This window comes from Salmo salar, chromosome ssa12, assembly GCF_905237065.1.
Source record: "Salmo salar chromosome ssa12, Ssal_v3.1, whole genome shotgun sequence".
NCBI classification, from domain to species: domain Eukaryota; kingdom Metazoa; phylum Chordata; class Actinopteri; order Salmoniformes; family Salmonidae; genus Salmo; species Salmo salar.
The window spans coordinates 78,737,504-78,758,991 of NC_059453.1; the positions used below are offsets into that span (position 1 = coordinate 78,737,504).

General features: G+C 47.0%; 1 protein-coding gene across 3 annotated transcripts in view; it reads left to right on the forward strand.

Moving 5' to 3' along the window:
- LOC106565789 (extracellular sulfatase Sulf-2) overlaps positions 1-21,488 on the forward strand; it is a 94,037-nt gene that overhangs the window by 59,888 nt on the left and 12,661 nt on the right. For all 3 annotated transcript variants that reach the window (XM_014133318.2, XM_045691797.1, XM_014133319.2), the window contains one exon: positions 9,081-9,336. In XM_014133318.2, coding sequence (XP_013988793.2) covers positions 9,159-9,336 — 178 coding nt within the window. In that variant the 5' untranslated portion in view covers positions 9,081-9,158. The remainder of the gene's footprint in view (positions 1-9,080; positions 9,337-21,488) is intronic.

Consider the following 21,488-nt stretch of genomic DNA (forward strand, 5'->3'; position numbering starts at 1 on the left):
GTGTCCCCGTGATGCATGCGTGTGTGTGTATGTGTGCGACTGTTCATATGTGTGCGTGAGTGCATGTTTGCATGCGTGTGTGTGCTCTATTGTCCCCCTATTCAATAGCATCCCAATGAGGTTGATATTGTTGAGTGTGTTGCCACACAGCAGAGGGAGGCTGGGGTTGTGTGTTGTTTTGTGTTCATACAGGTTCCATGCTGGGGAACATGCTCTCCCTGTAGACCCACACAACACTGAGCAAACACAGGCCATTATAACAGGCGGAAACCTGTCAACGCGCTCAGTCAGTTGGCTCATTGTTTTTGTGAGGAGGCCTTGTGATGCTCTTTTACATTTGACCAGTGAGCCTGGACTCAGAGACAGTGTTATGACGTTGCAGCAATGTCATAATAAATGCTAATACTCAAAGCTGTGAGAAGAAACGCCACAACACCTTTCTATTCAGCAAGGTCTTTGCTTCAAGCTGTGGATTGAAAACAAGGTCATGTCAGTCTGTTAGGAACAATTTCAGCAAGAACATTTCACTTCTATTTAATGTGTTTGTGAACATACAGTGCCTTCAGAAAGTATTCAGACCCCTTGACTTATTTCACATTTTGTTGTGTTACAGCCTGAATTCAACAATTTCACCCATCTGCACACAATATGTCTGCACACATCCAATTTCCTTTGATCATCCTTGAGATGTCATTACAACATGGAGTCCAACTGTGGCCAATTCAATATCTAATACATGATTTAGAAAGAAACACACCTGTCTATACAAGGTCCCACAGCAGACTGTGCACATCAGAGCAGAAACTATACCATGAAGTCCAAGGAACTCTCTGTATATCTCTGAGATATAATTGTGATTAGGCATATTATCTGGGGAAGGGTAGAAAACAATTTCTGGCGTTGAAAGTGTCCAAGAGCACAGTGGTCTCAATCATTGGGAAATTGAAAAAATATGGAACCACCTCAGACTCTGCCTAGAGCTGTCCGTCCGACATAACTGAGCAACCAGGCAGGGAGGACCTTGGTCAGGGAGGTGAATAACCCAATGACCACTCTGACAGAACTACAGAGTTCCTTGGCTGAGATGGGAGAACCTGCCAGAAGGACAACAGTCTCTATAACACCTCACCAATCTGGACTTTATGGGAGAGTGGACAGAAGGAAGCCACTCCTGGGAAAAAGGCACATGACAGTGTAACAGTACTGCTTTCGTCCCTCTCCTCTCCCCAACTTGGGCTTGAACCAGGAACCCTCTGAGCACATCAACAACAGTCACCCTCGACATATCGTTACCTACAGTGCATTCGGATAGTATTCAGACCCTTTGACTTTTTCAAAATGTTGTTATATTACAGCCTTATTGTTTTTTTCCTCATCAATCTACACACAATACCCCAAAATGACAAAGACAAAAATTCTTTTTTAATTTTTTCAAAAAGACCCTTTACTCAGTACTTTGTTGAAGCATCTTTGGCAGCGATTACAGCTTCGAGTCTTCTTGGGTATGGTGCTACAAGCTTGGCCCACCTATATTTGGGGAGTTTCTCCGATTCTTCTCTGCAGAGCTTCTCAAGCTCTGTGAGGTTGGATGGGGAACGTTGCTGCACAGCTATTTTCAGACGTTTGATTGATTTCAAATCCAGGCTCTCGCTGGGCCACTCAAGGACATTCAAATCAAATCAAACTTTATTTGCCACATGCTCCGAATACAACAAGTGTAGACTTTACCGTAAAATGCTTACTACAAGCCCTTAACCAACAGTGCAGTTCAAGAAGAAGAAAATATTTACCAAGTAGGCTAAATAAAAAGTCATAATAAAAAGTAACACAATAAGAATAAGAATAATGAGGCCATATACAGGGGGCATCGGTACCGAGTCAGTGTGCAGGTGTACAGGCTAGTTGAGGTAATCTGTACATGTAGGTGGGGGTGAAGTGAGTATGCATAGATAATAAACAGCGAGTAGCAGCAGTGTACAAGGGCGGGGCGGTGTCAATGTAAATTGTCCGGTGACGATTTTTATGAATTGTTCAGCAGTCTAATGGCTTGGGGGAAGAAGCTGTTGAGGAGCCTTTTGGTCCTAGACTTGGCGCTCCGGTACCGCTTGCCGTGCGGTAGCAGAGAAAACAGTCTATAACTTGGGTGACTGGAGTCTCTGACAATTTTATGGGCTTTCCTCTGATACTCCCTATTATATAGGTCCTGGATGGCAGGAAGCTTGGCCCCAGTGATATACTGGGCCGTTTGCACTACCCTCTGTAGCGCCTTATGGTCAGATGCCGAGCAGTTGCTATACCAGGCGGTGATGCAACTGGTCAGAATGCTGTTCCTTGGTGATGGAGACACCAAGGAACTTGACACTCTCGACCCGCTCCACTACATGTTAATGGGGGCCTGTTCGGCCCGCAATTTCATATAGTCCATGATCAGCTCCTTTGTCTTGCTCACATTGAGGGAGAGGTTGTTGTCCTGGCACCACACTGCCAGTTCTCTGACCTCCTCCATATAGTTCGTCTCATCATTGTCGGTGATCAGGCCTACCCCTGTTGTGTCGTCAGCAAACTTAATGATGGTGTTGGAGTCGTGTTTGGCCATGCAGTTGTGGGTGAACATGGAATACAGGTGGGGAATAAGTAAACACATCTGAGGGGCCCCAGTGTTAAGGATCAGCGTGGCAGATGGGTTGTTGCCTACTCTTACCACCTGGGGGCGGCCCGTGAGGAAGTCCAGGATCCAGTTGCAGAGGGAGGTGTTTAGTCCTTAGCTTAGTGATGAGCTTCGTGGGCACTATGGTGTTGAAAGCTGAGCTGTAGTCGATGAACAGTATTCTCACATAGGTGTTCCATTTGTCCAGGTGAGAAAGGGCTGTGTGGAGTGCGATTGAGATTGCGTCATCTGTGGATATGTGGCCTTTCTGTGGCCTTTCAAAGCACTTCATGGCTACCGACATGAGTGCCACGGGGCGGTCATCATTTAGACAGGTTACCTTCGCTTCCTTGGGCACAGGGACTATGGTTGTCTGCTTGAAACATGTAGGTATTACAGACTCGGTCAGGGAGAGGTTGAAAATATCAGTGGAGACACTTGACAGTTGGTCCACGCATGCTTTGAGTCTACGTTCTGGTAATCCATCTGGCCCAGCGGCTTTGTGAATGTTGGCCTGTTTAAAGGTTTTGTTCACATCGGCTACCGAGAACGTTACTACACAGTCATCCAGAACAGCTGGTGCTCTCATGCATGCTTCAGTGTTGCATGCCTCGAAGCGAGCATAAAATGCATTTTGCTCGTCTGGTAGGCTCGCGGCACTGGGCAGCTCGCGTCTGTGTTTCCCTTTGTAGTCCGTAATAGTTTTCAAGCCCTGCCATATCTGACAAGCTTCAGAGCCGGTGTAGTAGGATTCAATCTTAATCCTGTATTGAGGCTTTGCTTGTTTGATGGTTCGTCTGAAGGCATAGCGGGATTTCTTTCAAGCGTCCAGATTAGTCTCCCACTCCTTGAAAGTGGCAGCTCTAGCCTTTAGCTCGATGAGGATGTTGCCTGTAATACATGGCTTCTGGTTGGGATATGTACTTACAGTCACTGTGGGGACAACGTCATCGATGTCATCTGACCACTTCCGTATTGAGCGAGTCACTGGTACTTCCTGCTTTAGTTTTTGTAAGCAGGAATCAGGAGGATAGAATTATGGTCAGATTTGCCAAATGGAGGGCGGGTGAGAGCTTTGTATGCATCTCTGTGTGTGGAGTAAAGGTGGTCTAGGATTTTTTTCCCTGGTTGCACATGTGACCACTTCCGTATTGAGCGAGTCGCTGGTACTTCCTGCTTTAGTTTTTGTAAGCAGGAATCAGGAGGATAGAATTATGGTCAGATTTGCCAAATGGAGGGCGGGTGAGAGCTTTGTATGCATCTCTGTGTGTGGAGTAAAGGTGGTCTAGGATTTTTTTCCCTGGTTGCACATGTGACATGCTGGTAAAAATGTTGTAAAACTGATTTAAGTTTGCCTGCATTAAAGTCCACGGCCACTAGGAGCGCCGCTTCTGGGTGAGCATTTTCTTGTTTGCTTTTGGACTTATAGAGTTGGTTGAGAGCGGTCTTAGTGCCAGCTTCGCTTTGTGGTGTTAAATAGACGGCTACGAATAATACAGATGAGAACTCTCTTGGTAGATAGTGTTGTCGACAGATTATCATAAGGTACTCTACCTCAGGCGAGCAATACCTCGAGACTTCTTTAATATTAGACATCGCGCACCAGCTGTTATTGACAAAAAGACACACACTCGTCTTACCAGAGGTAGCGTCTCTGTTCTGCTGGTGCATGGAAAATCCTGCCAGCTCTATATTGTCCGTTTCTTCATTCAGCCACATCTTGGTGAAACATAAGATGTTACAGTTTGTATTGTCCCGTTGGTAGGATAATCTTAATAGTAGGTCATCAATTTTATTTTCTAACGATTGCACATTAGGAAGGGGAATGGAAGGCATTGAGAGTTTACTCGCTCGCCTCCGGATTCTCAGAAGGATCCCCCATCTGCATCCCCTTTTCTGGTGTCTTTTCTTCATGCAAAATGTGTGGATCTGGGCCTGTACAAGTGAAAGCAGGATATCCTTCTCGTCGGACTCGTTAAAGGAAAAAGTTTATTTCTGTCCGTGGTGAGTATTCGCTTTTCTGATGTCCAGAAGTTATTTTCGGTCATAAGAGACGGTAGCAGCAACATTTTGTTCACAAAACGCCCCCCAAAAAATACAAAATTGCACAATTGGTTGGGAGAATGTAAAACGTCAGCCATGTTCTTCGTCGCCATCTTTTACTTGTCCTGAAGCCACTCCTACGTTGTCTTGGCTGTGTGTTTAGGGTCGTTGTCCTGTTGGAAAGTGAACCTTCGTTCCAGTCTGAGGTCCTGAGCGCTTTGGAGCAGGTTTTCATCAATTATCTTTATACTTTGCTTCCTTCATCTTTGCCTCGATCCTGACTAGTCTCCCAGTCACTGCCGCTGAAAAACATCATCACAGCATGATGCTGCCACCATCATGCTTCCCCGTAGGGATGGTGCCAGGTTTCCTCCAGACGTGACACTTGACATTCAGGCCAAAGAGTTCATTCTTGGTTCCATCAGACCAGAGAATCTTGTTTTTCATGGTCTGAGAGTCCTTTTTGGCAAACTGCAAGCAGGCTGTCATGTGCCTTTTACTGAGGAGTGGCTTCCGTCTGGTGCTGCAGAGATGATTGTACTTCTAAAAGGTTCTCTGATTTCCACAGAGGAACTCTGGAGCTCTGGCAGAGTGACCATCGGGTTCTTGGTCACCTCCCTGACCAAGGCCCTTCTCCCCCAATTGCTCCGTTTTGCCAGGTGGCCAGCTCTAGGAAGAGTCTTGGTGGTTCCAAATTTCTTCCGTTTAAGAATGATGGAGGCCACTGTGTTCTTGGGGACCTTCAATGTTGCAGAAATGTTTTGGTAAACGTAAATAAGGTATTTCAGTTTTTTATTTGTAATACATTTGCTAAAATTTCTAAAAACATGTTTTTGCTTTGTCTTTGTGGGTTATTGTGTGTAGATTGATGAGGAAAGATTGTTATTTAATACATTTTAGAATAAGGCTGTAACGTAAAAAAGAAAATTAAAAAGTCAAGGGGTCTGAATACTTCCCAAATGCACTGTATCTCTCCACAAAACCCTCAGCCCTTATAGAGTAAGGGAAACAACTAGTTCAAGGTTTCAGAGTGATTGATGCCACCAATTGAAATGTCACTAGCGCGCACACCTCTAACAAGCTAGCCATTTCCCACCAGTTACAACAGCACGCCTTGGGTTTGCAAAAAGGCATGTAAAAGACTCTGAGAGCAGAAGGCAAAAGATTCTTTGGTCTTATTCTTTTTGGCCTGAATGCAAAGCGCTATGTCTGGAGAAAACCAGACACAGCTTTTCACCCATCTAGCACTATCCCTACCGTGAAGCATGGAGGTGACAACATCATGCTATGGGTTTGCTTTACAATGGCAGGGACTGGGAGACTGGTAAGGATAGAGGGAACAATGAATGGAGCCAAATACAGGCAATCCTTGATGAGAACCTGTTTCAGAGTGAGAATGATCTTAGACTGGGGGTGAAGTTTTGCGGTCCAACAGGACAATGACCCTGAGCACACAGCAATAGCAACATTGGAATGGCTTCAGAACAAGAATGTGAAAGTCATTGAGTGGCTCAGCTAAGAGCCCAGACTTGAATCCCATAGAAAGTCTATGGAAAAACTTGAAGATTGCTGTTCACCGCCTCTCCCCATCTAACTTAATAGAGCTTGAGAAAATCTTCAAGGAATAATGGGAGAAAATCCCGAAATCCAGATGTGCAAAGCTGAACTACAGACATATCTAGTAGTCACAGTCAAAGGTGCTTGATCCTGTAGTCACAGTCAAAGGTGCTTCTACAAAGTATCGAGTCAGGGGTGTGAATACTTATGTAAATGAGATATTTCTGTATTAATTTTCAAAACATTTGCAAAAATTTCTAAACATGTTTTAATTTTGGCATTATGGGGTATTGTGTGTAGATAGGTGAGAGAGAAAAAAATCTAATCCATTTTGAATTCAGGCTGTAACACAAAAAAACGTGGAATAAGTAATGGGGTATGAATACTTTCTGAAAGCACTGAATATGTAATCAACAGTTTCCATGACAAACTCTGTGGGGGCTTCATTTGTAATAAGTCAGAGGTGTACTTATGTTTTCAAGTCAATATGAAACAAGTCTAAATTTAGCAAATTGTGCATGAAGCTATCATTTAGAGGAAATTGTACTAACAAAGTTAATAAATCAGATAATTCGAAAATACACCACCAAATCTACGTTGTCTGGAATCAATCTCATGAGCACTTTGTTATTTGACTGTTCAACACACAATTTTTATTTTTTTTATTCTTATTTTCAATGGCGGCCTAGGAACAGTGGGTTAACTGCCCTGTTCAGGGGCAGAACGACAGATTTTTTACCTTGTCAGCTAGGGGATTCGATCTTGCAACCTTTCGGTTACTAGTCCCCAAAAAATCTGGACCCCTACAAAATCTGGACCCCTACAAATCAGCCGGGCTAGACAATCTGGACCCTCTCTTTCGTATTGTCTGAGATTCACAAAGATTGGAAAGCTGCCGCGGTCATCCCCCTCTTCAAAGGGGGTGACACTCTAGACCCTAACTGCTACAGACCTATATCTATCCTACCCTGTCTTTCTAAGGTCTTCGAAAGCCAAGTTAACAGATTACCGACCATTTTGAATCCCACCGTACCTTCTCCGCAATGCAATCTGGTTTCAGAGCTGGTCATGGGTGCACCTCAGCCACGTGCAAGGTCCTAAACAACATCATAACCGCCATCGATAAGAGACAATACTGTGCAGCCATATTCATCAACCTGGAAAAGGCTTTCGACTCTGTCAATCACCACATTCTAATTGGCAGACTCGACAACCTTGGTTTCTCAAATGATTGCATCGCCTGGTTTACCAACTACTTCTCTGATAGAGTTCAGTGTGTCAAATCGGAGGGCCTGTTGTCCGGACCTCTGGCAGTCTCAATGGGCGTGCCACAGGGATCAATTCTCGGGCCGACTCTCTTCTCTGCATACATCAATGATGTCGCTCTTGCTGCTGGTGATTCTCTGATCCACCTCTACGCAGACGACACCATTCTGTATACTTCTGGCCCCTCTTTGGACACTGTGTTAACTAACCTCCAGACGAGCTACAATGCCATACAACTCTCCTTCCGTGGCCTCCAACTGCTCTTAAATGTAAGTAAAACTAAATGCATGCTATTCAATCGATCACTGCCCGCACCTGCCCGCCCGTCCAGCATCACTACTCTGGACGGCTCTGACTTAGAATACATGGACAACTACAAATACCTAGGTGTCTGGTTAGACTGTAAACTCTCCTTCCAGACTCACATTAAGCATCTCCAACCCAAAATTAAATCTAGAATCGGCTTCCTATATCGCAACAAAGCATCCTTCACTCACACTGCCAAACATACCCTCGTAAAACTGACCATCCTACTGATCCTCGACTTCGGCGATGTCATCTATAAAATAGCCTCCAACACTCTACTCAACAAATTGAATGCAGTCTATCACAGTGCCATCCGTTTTGTCACCAAAGCCCCATACACTACCCACCACTGCGACCTGTACACTCTTGTTGGTTGGCCCTCGCTTCATACTCATCGCCAAACCCACTGGCTACAGGTTATCTACAAGTCTCTGCTAGGTAAAGCCCTGCCTTATCTCAGCTCACTGGTCACCATAGCAGCACCCACTCGTAGCACGCGCTCCAGCAGGTATAGCTCACTGGTCACCACCAAAGCCAATTCCTCCTTTGGTCGCCTTTCCTTCCAGTTCTCTGCTGCCAATGACTGGAATGAACTGCAAAAATCACTGAAGCTGGAGATTCATATCTCCCTCACTAGCTTTAAGCACCAGCTGTCAGAGCAGCTCACAGATCACTGCACCTGTACATAGCCCATCTGTAAACAGCCCATCTATCTACCTCATCCCCTTACTGTATTTATTTTATTTATCTTGCTCCTTTGCACCCCAGTATCTCTACTTGCACATTCATCTTCTGCACATCTACCATTCCAGTGTTTAATTGCTATATTGTAATTACTTCGCCACCATGGCCTATTTATTGCCTTAACTCCCTTATCTTACATAATTTGCACTCACTGTATATAGACTTTTTGTTTTCTTTTTTTCTCTACTGTATTATTGACTGTATGTTTTGTTTATTCCATGTGTAACTCTGTGTTGTTGTATGTGTCGAATTGCTATGCTTTACCTTGGCCAGGTTGCAGTTGCAAATGAGAACTTGTTCTCAACTAGCCTACCTGATTAAATAAAGATGAAATAAAAATGTACAAAAATAAATAACAAGTACTACCATTCAAGCCTGTCAAAAATCTTCTCGGCATCTAGAAACAGCACAGCACACGATGTGTCCAGCTGTTTTGTTTCATGTACTACATGCATTAATCAATGGACATTGTCAGGCCCGTAATGTTTCGGTCTGGTCTCATATCTGTGTCTGTCAGGTGGAGTGAGGGAGGTGCGGCAGCAGCAGAGTGCCCCGTGCTACAGTGAAAAGGAGGTGAAGAACACAGGGTAGAGCCATGGCAGGATGGGGCCTCCTTCTCCTCCTCCTCCTGTTGGTGGTCTCCCTGGCCCAGGGCTCGTCCTTGCTCTCTGGTCAGCGCCACCGGACCCGTCTGCAGAGGGACCGTCAAGCACGCAACAATGTCCGACCCAACATAATCATCATCCTCACCGATGACCAGGACATCGAACTGGGTAAGACACAGCAGGACAATAAAATTACCACTATGAATGTGTGTGTGTGTGTGTGTGTGTGCGTGCGTGCGTGCGTGCATTCTCCATTTGCCCACTCAAAGTCAAGCACCCCATGGCCAACTCCATTATTGCCATGGAGTGAGTGGCCTATGGTATCCATTGTCTGAGTGCCAAACCCTGGTCATCTCCCTACCCGTTTAAGCCTTTAAACTGCATATTGGTCTGGAGTGCCAGTATAATGGCCTCGCTGACACCCCTTGTCCCACTCTGATTGGTGAGAAAACCTCCATTGAAAACCAGGAATTTATGGTTGAGCATCTGTTTCACTAAATAATCGGCGTCAGCCTGAAAAGCCTTTAGTACACATTAACTAAAATGGGCGACACATCACAGAAAATATTTACTCTTATAAAGTTGCTGCTTCCGCTAGTGGAGCCTCTAAGTCCAAAGGCTTGGTTATTTTGAATAAAAGGAATTTAACTTTAGTTATTGAAAAGACTAGCAAGGACACTTCAGGCCACTTAGCTTACATTTGCACGTCTATATATGGCAAGAAAGTAGCATTTGTGTCTATCTATAAACCCGCTGTTTTTGAGGACAGCTTTTTCCCTGGGCTTACCAAAGAGTTGTTAGCACTTTCAGAGTATGAATTGGTTTTAGGGGCAGTGTGGCAGACCAGGGGGTTTGGTCAAGGCGTTTACACAGATCAGAGTATGAGTAGCTCGGTTTCAAGGGTGTTTATTAAATAATAAATCAAAAGAAAAGGATAGGTCTCCCCATGAGACCCTCTCTGGGATACCGTCTTCTGGGCTCCGGGTCTTGCTGTATCCTGTCGGGCACACAAACTCAACTCCCTCGTCTTAGCTCGGGCACCGTCTCCAACTACACGGAAGTCACCTTACTTCCCCCAGTCCTCCCTGTGTGCTGCACTTCTGGCAGCTTTATGGGGCTTGTACATACTGGTGAACATTCAGCCCTTGATTACTCACCAACTCCCCAATCAGCCCCAATTAGTCCTTGGCGGAGAGCCCTATCGAGACCTGGCACGTCCAGCAGCTGGAGCCATCGCCTCGTGATGTATACTCCGTCTGTCACCAGGCCTCGACGGGTCTCCTCCTGGTGGCTGACCTGCTGTACGCCACAGCAGATATGATTGCAGTTTTTGATCTCAAGCTTGGTAGATCCACACAAACTTTTTCACGTGCCCAACAATCAGCATCATTAGCATTGCATGCAATGACGGAAAATCGCAATATCTCTGATGTGTGGCGAGTTCAGAATCTGGGCATCAAAGGTTATACCTGTTTTTCTGCATATCACAAATCAAACTCTAGAATTGATTGTTTTCTATACTCGCGTACTCTATGTATGTACGTCACGCCAATACAAATATTGCCTGTGAATCCTGTAGATCATAATCCCCTGCTTTCCCAAGTGGATGTGAACTTTAAAGTGAATAAAACAAAACATTGGCGTTTTAATACGACCCTTCTTCAAAACAAATTGTTCATTGCTGAATTTCAAGTTAAAGGAGTTGAATTCTTAGCAAAAAACAAGGACTCTGTAGAGGACCCAAGGTTTACATGGATGGGTACTGAAGGGTTTATCAGAGACTTTACATCATCTTTTGCGTCTCACCTCAATAAAGCCAGGAATCACAGAATGAAGTTATTGGAGACAAAATTAAAATCACTTGAGCAGAACCTGAAAAGGAATTACTCAAATAATGTCAGAAATGATTTGAGGGTGGTTAAACTGGAACTGAATGATTTATTAAGGAGAGCTGAGTTCATCATGCATAGAGTGAGGCAGAACTATAATTTTAATGGGAGCAAACCAAGCAGACGTCAAGCCTTAAAACTGAAACAAAATGAATTTTGTACTTCTACAGATTTTTTTCAGCTCCGTCTAAAGGCTTAATTTCTGATCAGCAGGAAATACATGCAACATTGAAGTATTTTTACCTGGAGTTATATAAATATTCTATCCAGTCTGAGCCAGACAAATGCAAACATCTTTTAGATAATCTTGATTTGCCCATATTAGGCTGACCCATCTCATTATAGGAACTCGAGTCAGTACTGTAAAGTGCTAAAAAGGGTAAATCACCTGGCCCGGATGCCATTCCATCTGAACTGTTACTACATTTTTGGGGCATTAATCTCTCTACTGCCAAAGAAAGGGAAAGATCACACAGATTAGTAGTCCGATATCTTTAATTTATTCTGACCAAAAATGTTGTTCAAAAGTGTTGGCGTTACGGATGGCAAAGTATTTGTGTTAGGATAAGTTCATTCACATAGAGCAGTCAGGTTTTATGAAAGGTTGAAGCTGACAATGTCCATTGATTAATGCATGTAATTCATGAAACACAACAGCTGGACACATCGTGTGCTGTGCTGTCTCTAGAAGCCGAGAAGACTTTTGACAGGCTTGAATGGTAGTACTTGTTATTTATTTTGTACATTTTTTATTTCACCTTTATTTAACCAGGTTGTCACACCCTGACTTTAGAGATCCTTTTTATTCTCTATTTGGTTAGGTCAGGGTGTGACTAGGGTGGGCAATCTATGTTTTCTATTTCTTTGTTGGCCGGGTATGGTTCCCAATCAGAGGCAGCTGTCTCTCGATGTCTCTGATTGGGGATCATATTTAGGCAGCCTTTTCCCACTGTCAGTCGTTGCTAGGAGTGGTGGTAGGAGTCAGGCGCAGAGAGCAGAGGTGAGGAACTGTGTGTTTATTCAATAAAAACACAACACGATCGACGCCAACACAACGGGCGTGAAAAATGCAAAGTGCCCAAACAACAGGTGCACAGCATGCATGAAAATAGAACAGTAGTAGATCGCCAGCACATCCAAATACAAAAACACAACCTGACGCTAAATAATCCCGCACAACACTGGGCGGGCTAACCAGGCTTAAATAACCAAAATCAAAAGACAAATGAGGAACAGGTGCAACCAATAAGACAAACCAAACGAAAAGGAAAAAAGGATCAGCGGCGGCTAGTAGGTCGGTGACGACGACTGCCGAGCGCCGCCCGAGCAGGCAGGGGAGCCACCTTCGGTGGGATTCGTGACACCCACCTGTTGTTTGTGGGATCTTGTTTTGGTACAGTGCTGTTTAGCCCTACTAAACGTCACGTTTCGTTTGTTTTTTTGTTTTTTTTCGGTGTTCATTTAATAAAGTAAGATGTACGCCTACCACGCTGCACCTTGGTCCACTCATTCTTGCAACGACGCTCGTGACAAGATCCCACCACAAACGGACCAAGCAGCGTGGCCAGGAGGAGCAGACATCCTGGACATGGGAGGATATCTTGGACGGTAAGGGGTCCTGGACGTGGGAGGAGATCCGGGCCGGAAAGGATTCCCTTCCATGGGAGCAGACGGAGGCAGCGAGGGAGGAACAACGATGACACTGGGGTTCGCGACCATGAGGGAAGCCCGAGAGGCAGCCCCCAAAAAATTGGGGAGGGGCACACGGGGTGGTTGGCGGAGCCAGGGTTTGAACCAGAGCCAACTCCCCATACTCACCGTGGGGAGCGTGTGACCGGTCAGGCACCATGTTTTGCGGTGATTTGCACGGTGTCTCCAGTGCGCATCCACAGCCCGGTGCGTTCTGTGCCAGCTCCCCGTACTTGCCGTGCGAAGGTGGTCATCTGTCCAGGACGGGTGGTGCCGGCTCAGCGCGCCTGGTCTCCAGTGCGTCTCCTCGGTCCAGGATATCCTGCACCGGCTCTACGCACTGTGTCCCCAGTGCGCCTTCCCAGCCCACTGCGTCCTGTGCCAGCAACCCGCACTTGCCGTGCGAAGGTGGTCATCTGTCCAGGACGCGTTGTGCCAGCTCTACGCTCCAGACCTCCAGTGCGCCTCCACGGTCCAGTACATCCGGTGCCGGCTCCACGCACCCGGCCTCCAGTGCGTCTCCCCAGCCCGGTATGTCCTGTGCCAGCTCCATGCACCAGGCCTTCGGCGACGGTCCCCAGTCCAGAGCTTCCGGCGACAGTTCCCAGTCCAGAGCTTCCGGCGACAGTTCCCAGTCCAGAGCTTCCGACGACATTTCACGTGCGGAGCGGGGTCTGCGTCCCGCACCGGAGCTGCCACCGAGGGGAGATGCCCACCCAGACCCTCCCCTATAGGTTTAGGTTTGCGGCAGGAGTCCGTACCTTTTTATTCTCTATTTGGTTAGGTCAGGGTGTGACTAGGGTGGGCAATCCATGTTTTTCTATTTCTTTGTTGGCCGGTATGGTTCCCAATCAGAGGCAGCTGTCTATCGTTGTCTCTGATTGGGGAGCATATTTAGGCAGCCTTTTCCCACCTGTTGTTTGTGGGATCTTGTTTTGGTACAGTGCTGTTTAGCCCTACTACACGTTAAGTTTCGTTTGTACGTTTTTTTTTCAGTGTTCATTTAATAAAGTAAGATGTACGCCTACCACGCTACACCTTGGTCCACTCATTCTTACAACAACGTTCGTGACACAGGTAGGCTAGTTGAGAACAAGTTCTAATTTGCAACTGCGACCTGGCCAAGATAAAGCATAGCAATTCGACACATACAACAACACAGAGTTACACATGGAATAAACAAAACATACAGTCAATAATACAGTAGAGAAAAAAAGAAAACAAAAAGTCTATATACAGTGAGTGCAAATGAGGTAAGATAAGGGAGATAAGGCAATAAATAGGCCATGGTGGCGAAGTAATTACAATATAGCAATTAAACACTGGAATGGTAGATGTGCAGAAGATGAATGTGCAAAAAGAGATACTGGGGTGCAAAGGAGCAAGATAAATAAAATAAATACAGTAAGGGGATGAGGTAGATAGATGGGCTGTTTACAGATGGGCTATGTACAGGTGCAGTGATCTGTGAGCTGCTCTGACAGCTGGTACTTAAAGCTAGTGAGGGAGATATGAGTCTCCAGCTTCAGTGATTTTTGCAGTTCGTTCCAGTCATTGGCAGCAGAGAATTGGAAGGAAAGGCGACCAAAGGAGGAATTGGCTTTGGTGGTGACCAGTGAGATATACTTGCTGGAGCGCGTGCTACGAGTGGGTGCTGCTATGGTGACCAGTGAGCTGAGATAAGGCGGGGCTTTACCTAGCAGAGACTTGTAGATAACCTGTAGCCAGTGGGTTTGGCGATGAGTATGAAGCGAGGGCCAACCAACAAGAGTGTACAGGTCGCAGTGGTGGGTAGTGTATGGGGCTTTGGTGACAAAACGGATGGCCCTGTGATAGACTGCATCCAATTTGTTGAGTAGAGTGTTGGAGGCTATTTTATAGATGACATCGCCAAAGTCGAGGATTGGTAGGATGGTCAGTTTTACGAGGGTATGTTTGGCAGCATGAGTGAAGGATGCTTTGTTGCGATATAGGAAGCCGATTCTAGATTTAATTTTGGATTGGAGATGCTTAATGTGAGTCTGGAAGGAGAGTTTACAGTCTAACCAGACACCTAGGTATTTGTAGTTGTCCACGTATTCTAAGTCAGAGCCGTCCAGAGTAGTGATGCTGGACGGGCGGGCAGGTGCGGGCAGTGATCGATTGAATAGCATGCATTTAGTTTTACTTACATTTAAGAGCAGTTGGAGGCCACGGAAGGATAGTTGTATGGCATTGTAGCTCGTCTGGAGGTTAGTTAACCTCTCTAGGGTCGGCGGGACGAAATCGTCCCACCTACTCAACAGCCAGTTGAATCCCGTGGCGCGTTATTCAAATACCTTAGAAATGCTATTACTTCAATTTCTCAAACATATGACTATTTTACACCATTTTAAAGACAAGACTCTCGTTAATCTAACCACACTGTCCGATTTCAAAAAGGTTTACAACGAAAGCAAAACATTAGATTATGTCAGCAGAGTACCCAGCCAGAAATAATCAGACACCCATTTTTCAAGCTAGCATATAATGTCACATAAACCCAAACCACAGCTAAATGCAGCACTAACCTTTGATGATCTTCATCAGATGACAACCCTAGGACATTATGTTATACAAGACATGCATGTTTTGTTCAATCAAGTTCATATTTATATAAAAAAACAGTTTTTTACATTAGCATGTGACGTTCAGAACTAGCAAACTTCCGGTGAATTTACTAAATTACTCACGATAAACGTTCACAAAAAACATAACAATTATTTTAAGAATTATAGATACAGAACTCCTCTATGCACTCGCTATGTCCGATTTTAAAATAGCTTTTCAGTGAAAGCACATTTTGCAATATTCTCAGTAGATAGCCCGGCATCACAGGGCTAGCTATTTAGACACCCACCAAGTTTAGCACTCACCAAAATCAGATTTACTATAAGAAAAATGTTATTACCTTTGCTGTCTTCGTCAGAATGCACTCCCAGGACTTCTACTTCAATAACAAATGTTGGTTTGGTTCAAAATAATCCATAGTTATGTTCAAATATCCTCTGTTTTGTTCGTGCGTTCAAGACACTATCCGAATGGTAAAGAAGGGTGACGCTCACGACGCATTTCGTGACAGAAAAAATCTAAATATTCCATTACCGTACTTCGAAGCATGTCAACCGCTGTTTAAAATCAATTTTTATGCCATTTTTCTCGTAAAAAATCGATAATATTCCGACACCAAAAGAAAGATGCCCAGGGTCCCTGCTCATCTGCGTGAACGTGCCTTAGGCATGCTGCAAGAAGGCATGAGGATTGCAGATGTGACCAGGGCAATAAATTGCAATTTCCGTACTCTGAGACACCTAAGACAGCGCTACAGGGAGACAGGACGGACAGCTGCCCAGGGGATAAACGATGCCCACTCTCCCGGCCTACCCGCCTCTTGGTTGACTCTTTCCACCTGCCCATTACTTTCGGGGTGGAACCCTGAGGTAAGGCTGACCGAGACCCCCAGGCATTCCATAAACGCCCTCCATACTCTAGACGTAAATTGGGGATCCCGATCAGACACTATATCCTCAGGCACCCCGTAGTGCCGGAATACATGGGTGAACAGGGCCTCCGCAGTCTGCAGAGCCGAAGGGAGACCGGGCAAAGGAAGGAGACGGCAGGACTTAGAAAACCGATCCACAACGACCAGGATTGTGGTGTTACCCCGTGACGGGGGGAGATCCGTCACGAAGTCCACCGATAGGTGTGACCACGGTCATTGTGGAACGGGAAGGGGTTGTAATTTCCCTCTGGGCAGATGTCTAGGTGCTTTGCACTGTGCGCATACCGAACAGGAGGAGACATAAACCCTCACGTCCTTGGCTAACGTGGGCCACCAGTACTTCCCCGTAAGGCAGCGCACCGTCCGACCGATGCCAGGATGACCAGAGGAGGGTGATGTGTGGGCCCAACAGATCAAACGATCGCGAACATCAAACGGCACGTACATGCGCCCAACGGGACACTGGGAGGGAGTGGGTTCTGCACGTGACGCCCGTTCAATGTCCGCGTCCACCTCCCATACCACCGGTGCCACCAGGCATGAAGCTGGAATTATGGGAGTGGGCTCTGTGGACCGCTCCTCTGTATCATACAGCCGGGACAGTGCGTCTGCCTTGACGTTCTGGGAACCTGGTTTGTAGGAAAGAGTGAAAACAAAGCGTGTGAAAAACATAGCCCACCTAGCCTGGCGAGGGTTCAGTCTCCTCGCTGCCCGAATATACTCCAGATTTCGGTGGTCAGTCCAAATGAGGAAAGGGTGTCTAGCCCCCTCAAGCCAATGTCTCCACGCTTTCAGAGCCCCGACAACAGCTAACAACTCCCTATACCCCACATCACAGTTTCGCTCCGCCGGGCTGAGCTTCTTCGAAAAGAAAGCACAGGGGAGGCGTTTTGGTGGTTTACCCGAGCGCTGAGATAGCACAGCCCCTATTCCAGCTTCGGATGCGTCCACCTCAACTATGAATGCTAAGGAGGGATCAGGATGCGCCAGCACTGGAGCCGTGGTAAACAGAGCCTTCAGGTTACCAAAAGCTCTGTCCGCCTCTGTCCACCCCAATCGCACCCGGTCCCCCCTTCAGTAAGGAGGTAATGGGAGCCGCCACCTGGCCAAAACCCCGGATAAACCTCCGGTAGTAGTTGGCAAACCCTAAAAACCGCTGCACCTCCTTTACCGTGGTTGGAGTCGGCCAATTACGCACGGCTGAAATGCGATCAGTCTCCATCTCCACCCCTGACACGGACAAACGGTACCCAAGGAAGGAGACGGACTGTTGAAAGAACAGACATTTCTCCGCCTTGACGTAAAGGTCATGCTCCAACAGTCGACCAAGCACCATTCGTACAAGGGACACATGCTCAGCGCGGGTAGTGGAGTATATTAGAATATCATCTATATACACCACTACACCCCGCCCGTGCAGGTCCCTGAAGATCTCATCCACAAATGATTGGAAGTCGGATGGAGCATTCATTAACCCATACGGCATGACGAGGTACTCATAGTGCCCAGAAGTAGTGCTAAATGCCGTCTTCCACTCATCCCCTCCCTTGATACGCACCAGGTTGTACGCGCTCCTGAGGTCCAATTTTGTGAAGAAGCGCACCCCGAGCAATGACTCTGTCATACTGGCGATCAGAGGCAGCGGGTAACTGTATTTAACAGTAATCTGGTTCAAACCTCGATAGTCAATGCACGGGCGTAAACCTCCATCCTTCTTCTTCACAAAAAATAAACTCGAGGAGACAGGTGAAATGGAGGGCCGAATGTTTCCCTGTCCCAGAGATTCAGCGACATATGTTTCCATAGCCGCCGTCTCCTCCTGTGACAGAGGATACGCGTGACTCCTGGGAAGTACAGTGCCCTCCAGGAGATTTATCGCACAATCCCCCGGTCGATGGAGTGGTAATTGAGTCGCCTTCCTTTTACAGAAGGCGATTGCCAAATCGGCATATTCGGGAGGAATGTGCATGGTGGAAACCTGGTTTGGACTTTCCACCATAGTGGCACCTAAGGAAACACCTAAACACCTCCCTGAACACTGACAGGACCATCCCTTGAGAACCCTCTGTTGCCACGAAATAATAGGATCATGAGAAGCCAACCAGGGAAGACCCAACACAACGGGAAATGCAGGAGCGTCAATCAGAAAGAGACTAATACTCTCTTCATGACTCCCCTGCGTTACCATAGCAATGGGAGCTGTGACCTCCCTAATCAGCACCGACCCCAACGGACGACTATCTAGGGCATGTACAGGGAAGGGAACATCAACGGGAACAATAGGAATCCCTAATCTATGGGCCAAGGACCGATCAATAAAGTTCCCAGCTGTGCCTGAATCTACTAGCGCCTTATGCTGGGAATGCGGGGAAAACCCCAGAAATCCTATAGATAACAACATGTGAGCAACAGGGGGGTCTGGGTGAGTCGTGTGCCTACTCACCTGAGATGTACCACCAGTGTTCCGCCTACCACCTCGACTACCTGGAAAACCTCCCCAGCACCGACCAGCAGTGTGCCCTCTGCGGTCACCTCTAGTGCATGGAATGGTTCCCCCTCCGGTCTCCCTAGTACCAGCCCCGCCCAACTCCATAGGTGTTGGATCTAAGGGACTGGAGGATGGAACGAACGGACCCCGATCCGGACGTCCGTGGGAGGCCAGCAGGTTATCCAGCTGGATCGATAAGTCCACCAGCTGGTCCAGGTGGAGGGTGGTGTCCCTGCAGGCTAGCTCCCTACAAATATCCTCTCGCAAACTACACCTATAGTGATCAATCAGGGCCCGCTCATTCCATCCCGCACCAGCCGCCAGAGTTCTAAAATCCAGTGCAAACTCCTGAGCGCTCCTCATCTCCTGTCTTAAATGTAACAAGCGCTCTCCCGCCGCTCTCCCTTCTGGTGGATGATCAAATACTGCCCGAAAGCGGCGGGAGAAGTCCTCGTAGTCATCCCGAGTCGGGCCTTCCACTTCCCAGATGGCGTTGGCCCACTCCAGGGCTTTACCAGTCAGACAGGAGATGAGGGCGCTCACTCTCTCGCGTCCTGAGGGTGCCGGCTGGACAACCGCCAGGTAGAGCTCCAGCTGGAGTAGGAACCCCTGGCACCCGGCAGCTGTTCCATCATACGCTCCTGGGAGCGAGAGTCGAATCCCACCGGATATTGACGACGGATGGGTAGGATCTAGAGGTGCACCTGGCGGTGGTGTGGCTGGGTCGAAGGGACATCCTTTTCTCTCCACTCTCTCCATGGTCTGCAGCACGCAATCCATGGCAGTCATGAGACTCTGGATCATACTCGCCTGCTGCTGGACGCGCTCCTCTATACGAATAGGAGGGCTGGCTGCTCCAACAACAAACAGGAAACAATCACCGACAAGACAAACAGGAAATGCAGAGGGTTAAATAATGAACATAATTAGGGAAATCAAAAACAGGTGTACACAATAAAGACAAAACCAAACGAACAGTGAAACATCGATCGGTGGCAACTAGTAAGCCGGTGACGTCGACCGCCGAACGCCGCCCGAACAAGGAGAGGGGCCGACTTCAGCGGGAGTCGTGACAACAATGCCACCAGCCATACTGCTCATTCTGTGTGTGATTTCCTGCAAGACAGGAATGTTGTGTTCTGCCATGGCCAGCGAAGAGCCCGGATCTCAATCCCATTGAGCAAGTCTGGGACCTGTTGGATTGGAGGGTGAGGGCTTGGGCCATTCCCCACAGAAATGTCTGGGAACTTGCAGGTGCCTTGGTGGAAGAGTGGGGTAACATCTCACAGCAAGAAGTGGCAAATCTGGTGCAGTCCATGAGGAAGAGATGCACTGCAGTACTTAATGCAGCTGGTGGCCACACCAGATACTGACTGTTACTTTTGATTTTGACCCCCCCCCTTTGTTCAGGGACATATTATTCCAATTCTGTTAGTCCCTTGTCTGTGGAACTTGTTCAGTTTATGTCTCAGTTGTTGAATCTTGTTATGTTCATACAAATATGTTAAGTTTGCTGAAAATAAACGCAGTTGACAGTGAGAGGACGTTTCTTTTTTTGCTGAGTTTATATCTTAGACTGCGGTCAGCGCTTCCTGCCTATGGGGTTCTATATCTTAGACTGCGGTCAGAGTTTCGTACCTATGGGGTTCTATATCTTAGACTGCGGTCAGCGCTTCGTGCCTATGGGGTTCTATATCTTAGACTGCGGTCAGCGTTTCGTGCCTATGGGGTTCACTAAATTAGACTACGCTCAGCGCTTCATGAATATGGGATTCTACATCTTAGACTGTCAGCGTTTCGTACCTATGGGGTTCTATATCTCAGACTGTCAGCGTTTCGTGCCTATGGGGTTCTATATCTCAGACTGCGGTCAGCGCTTCGTGAATATGGGGTTCTATATCTCAGACTGCGGTCAGCTCTTCGTGCCTATGGGGTTCTATATCTTAGACTACGGTCAGCGTTTCATGCCTATGGGGTTCACTAAATTAGACTACGCTCAGCGCTTCATGAATATGGGATTCTATATCTTAGACTGTCAGCGTTTCGTGCCTATGGGGTTCTATATCTCAGACTGCGGTCAGTGCTTCGTGAATACGGGGTTCTATATCTCAGACTGCGGTCAGCGCTTCGTGCCTATGGGGTTCTATATCTTAGACTACGGTCAGCGTTTCATGCCTATGGGGTTCTATATCTTAGACTGAGGTGAGCGCTTCGTGCCTATGGGGTTCTATATCTCAGACTGCGGTCAGCGCTTCGTGAATATGGGGTTCTATATCTCAGACTGCGGTCAGCGCTTCGTGCCTATGGGGTTCTATATCTTAGACTACGGTCAGCGTTTCATGCCTATGGGGTTCTATATCTCAGACTGCGGTCAGCGCTTCGTGCCTATGGGGTTCTATATCTCAGACTGCGGTCAGCGCTTCGTGCCTATGGGGTTCTATATCTTAGACTGCGGTCAGAGTTTCGTACCTATGGGGTTCTATATCTTAGACTGCGGTCAGCGCTTCGTGCCTATGGGGTTCTATATCTTAGACTACGGTCAGCGTTTCATGCCTATGGGGTTCTATATCTCAGACTGTCAGCGTTTCGTGCCTATGGGGTTCTATATCTCAGACTGCGGTCAGCGCTTCGTGAATATGGGGTTCTATATCTCAGACTGCGGTCAGCGCTTCGTGCCTATGGGGTTCTATATCTTAGAATACGGTCAGCGTTTCATGCCTATGGGGTTCACTAA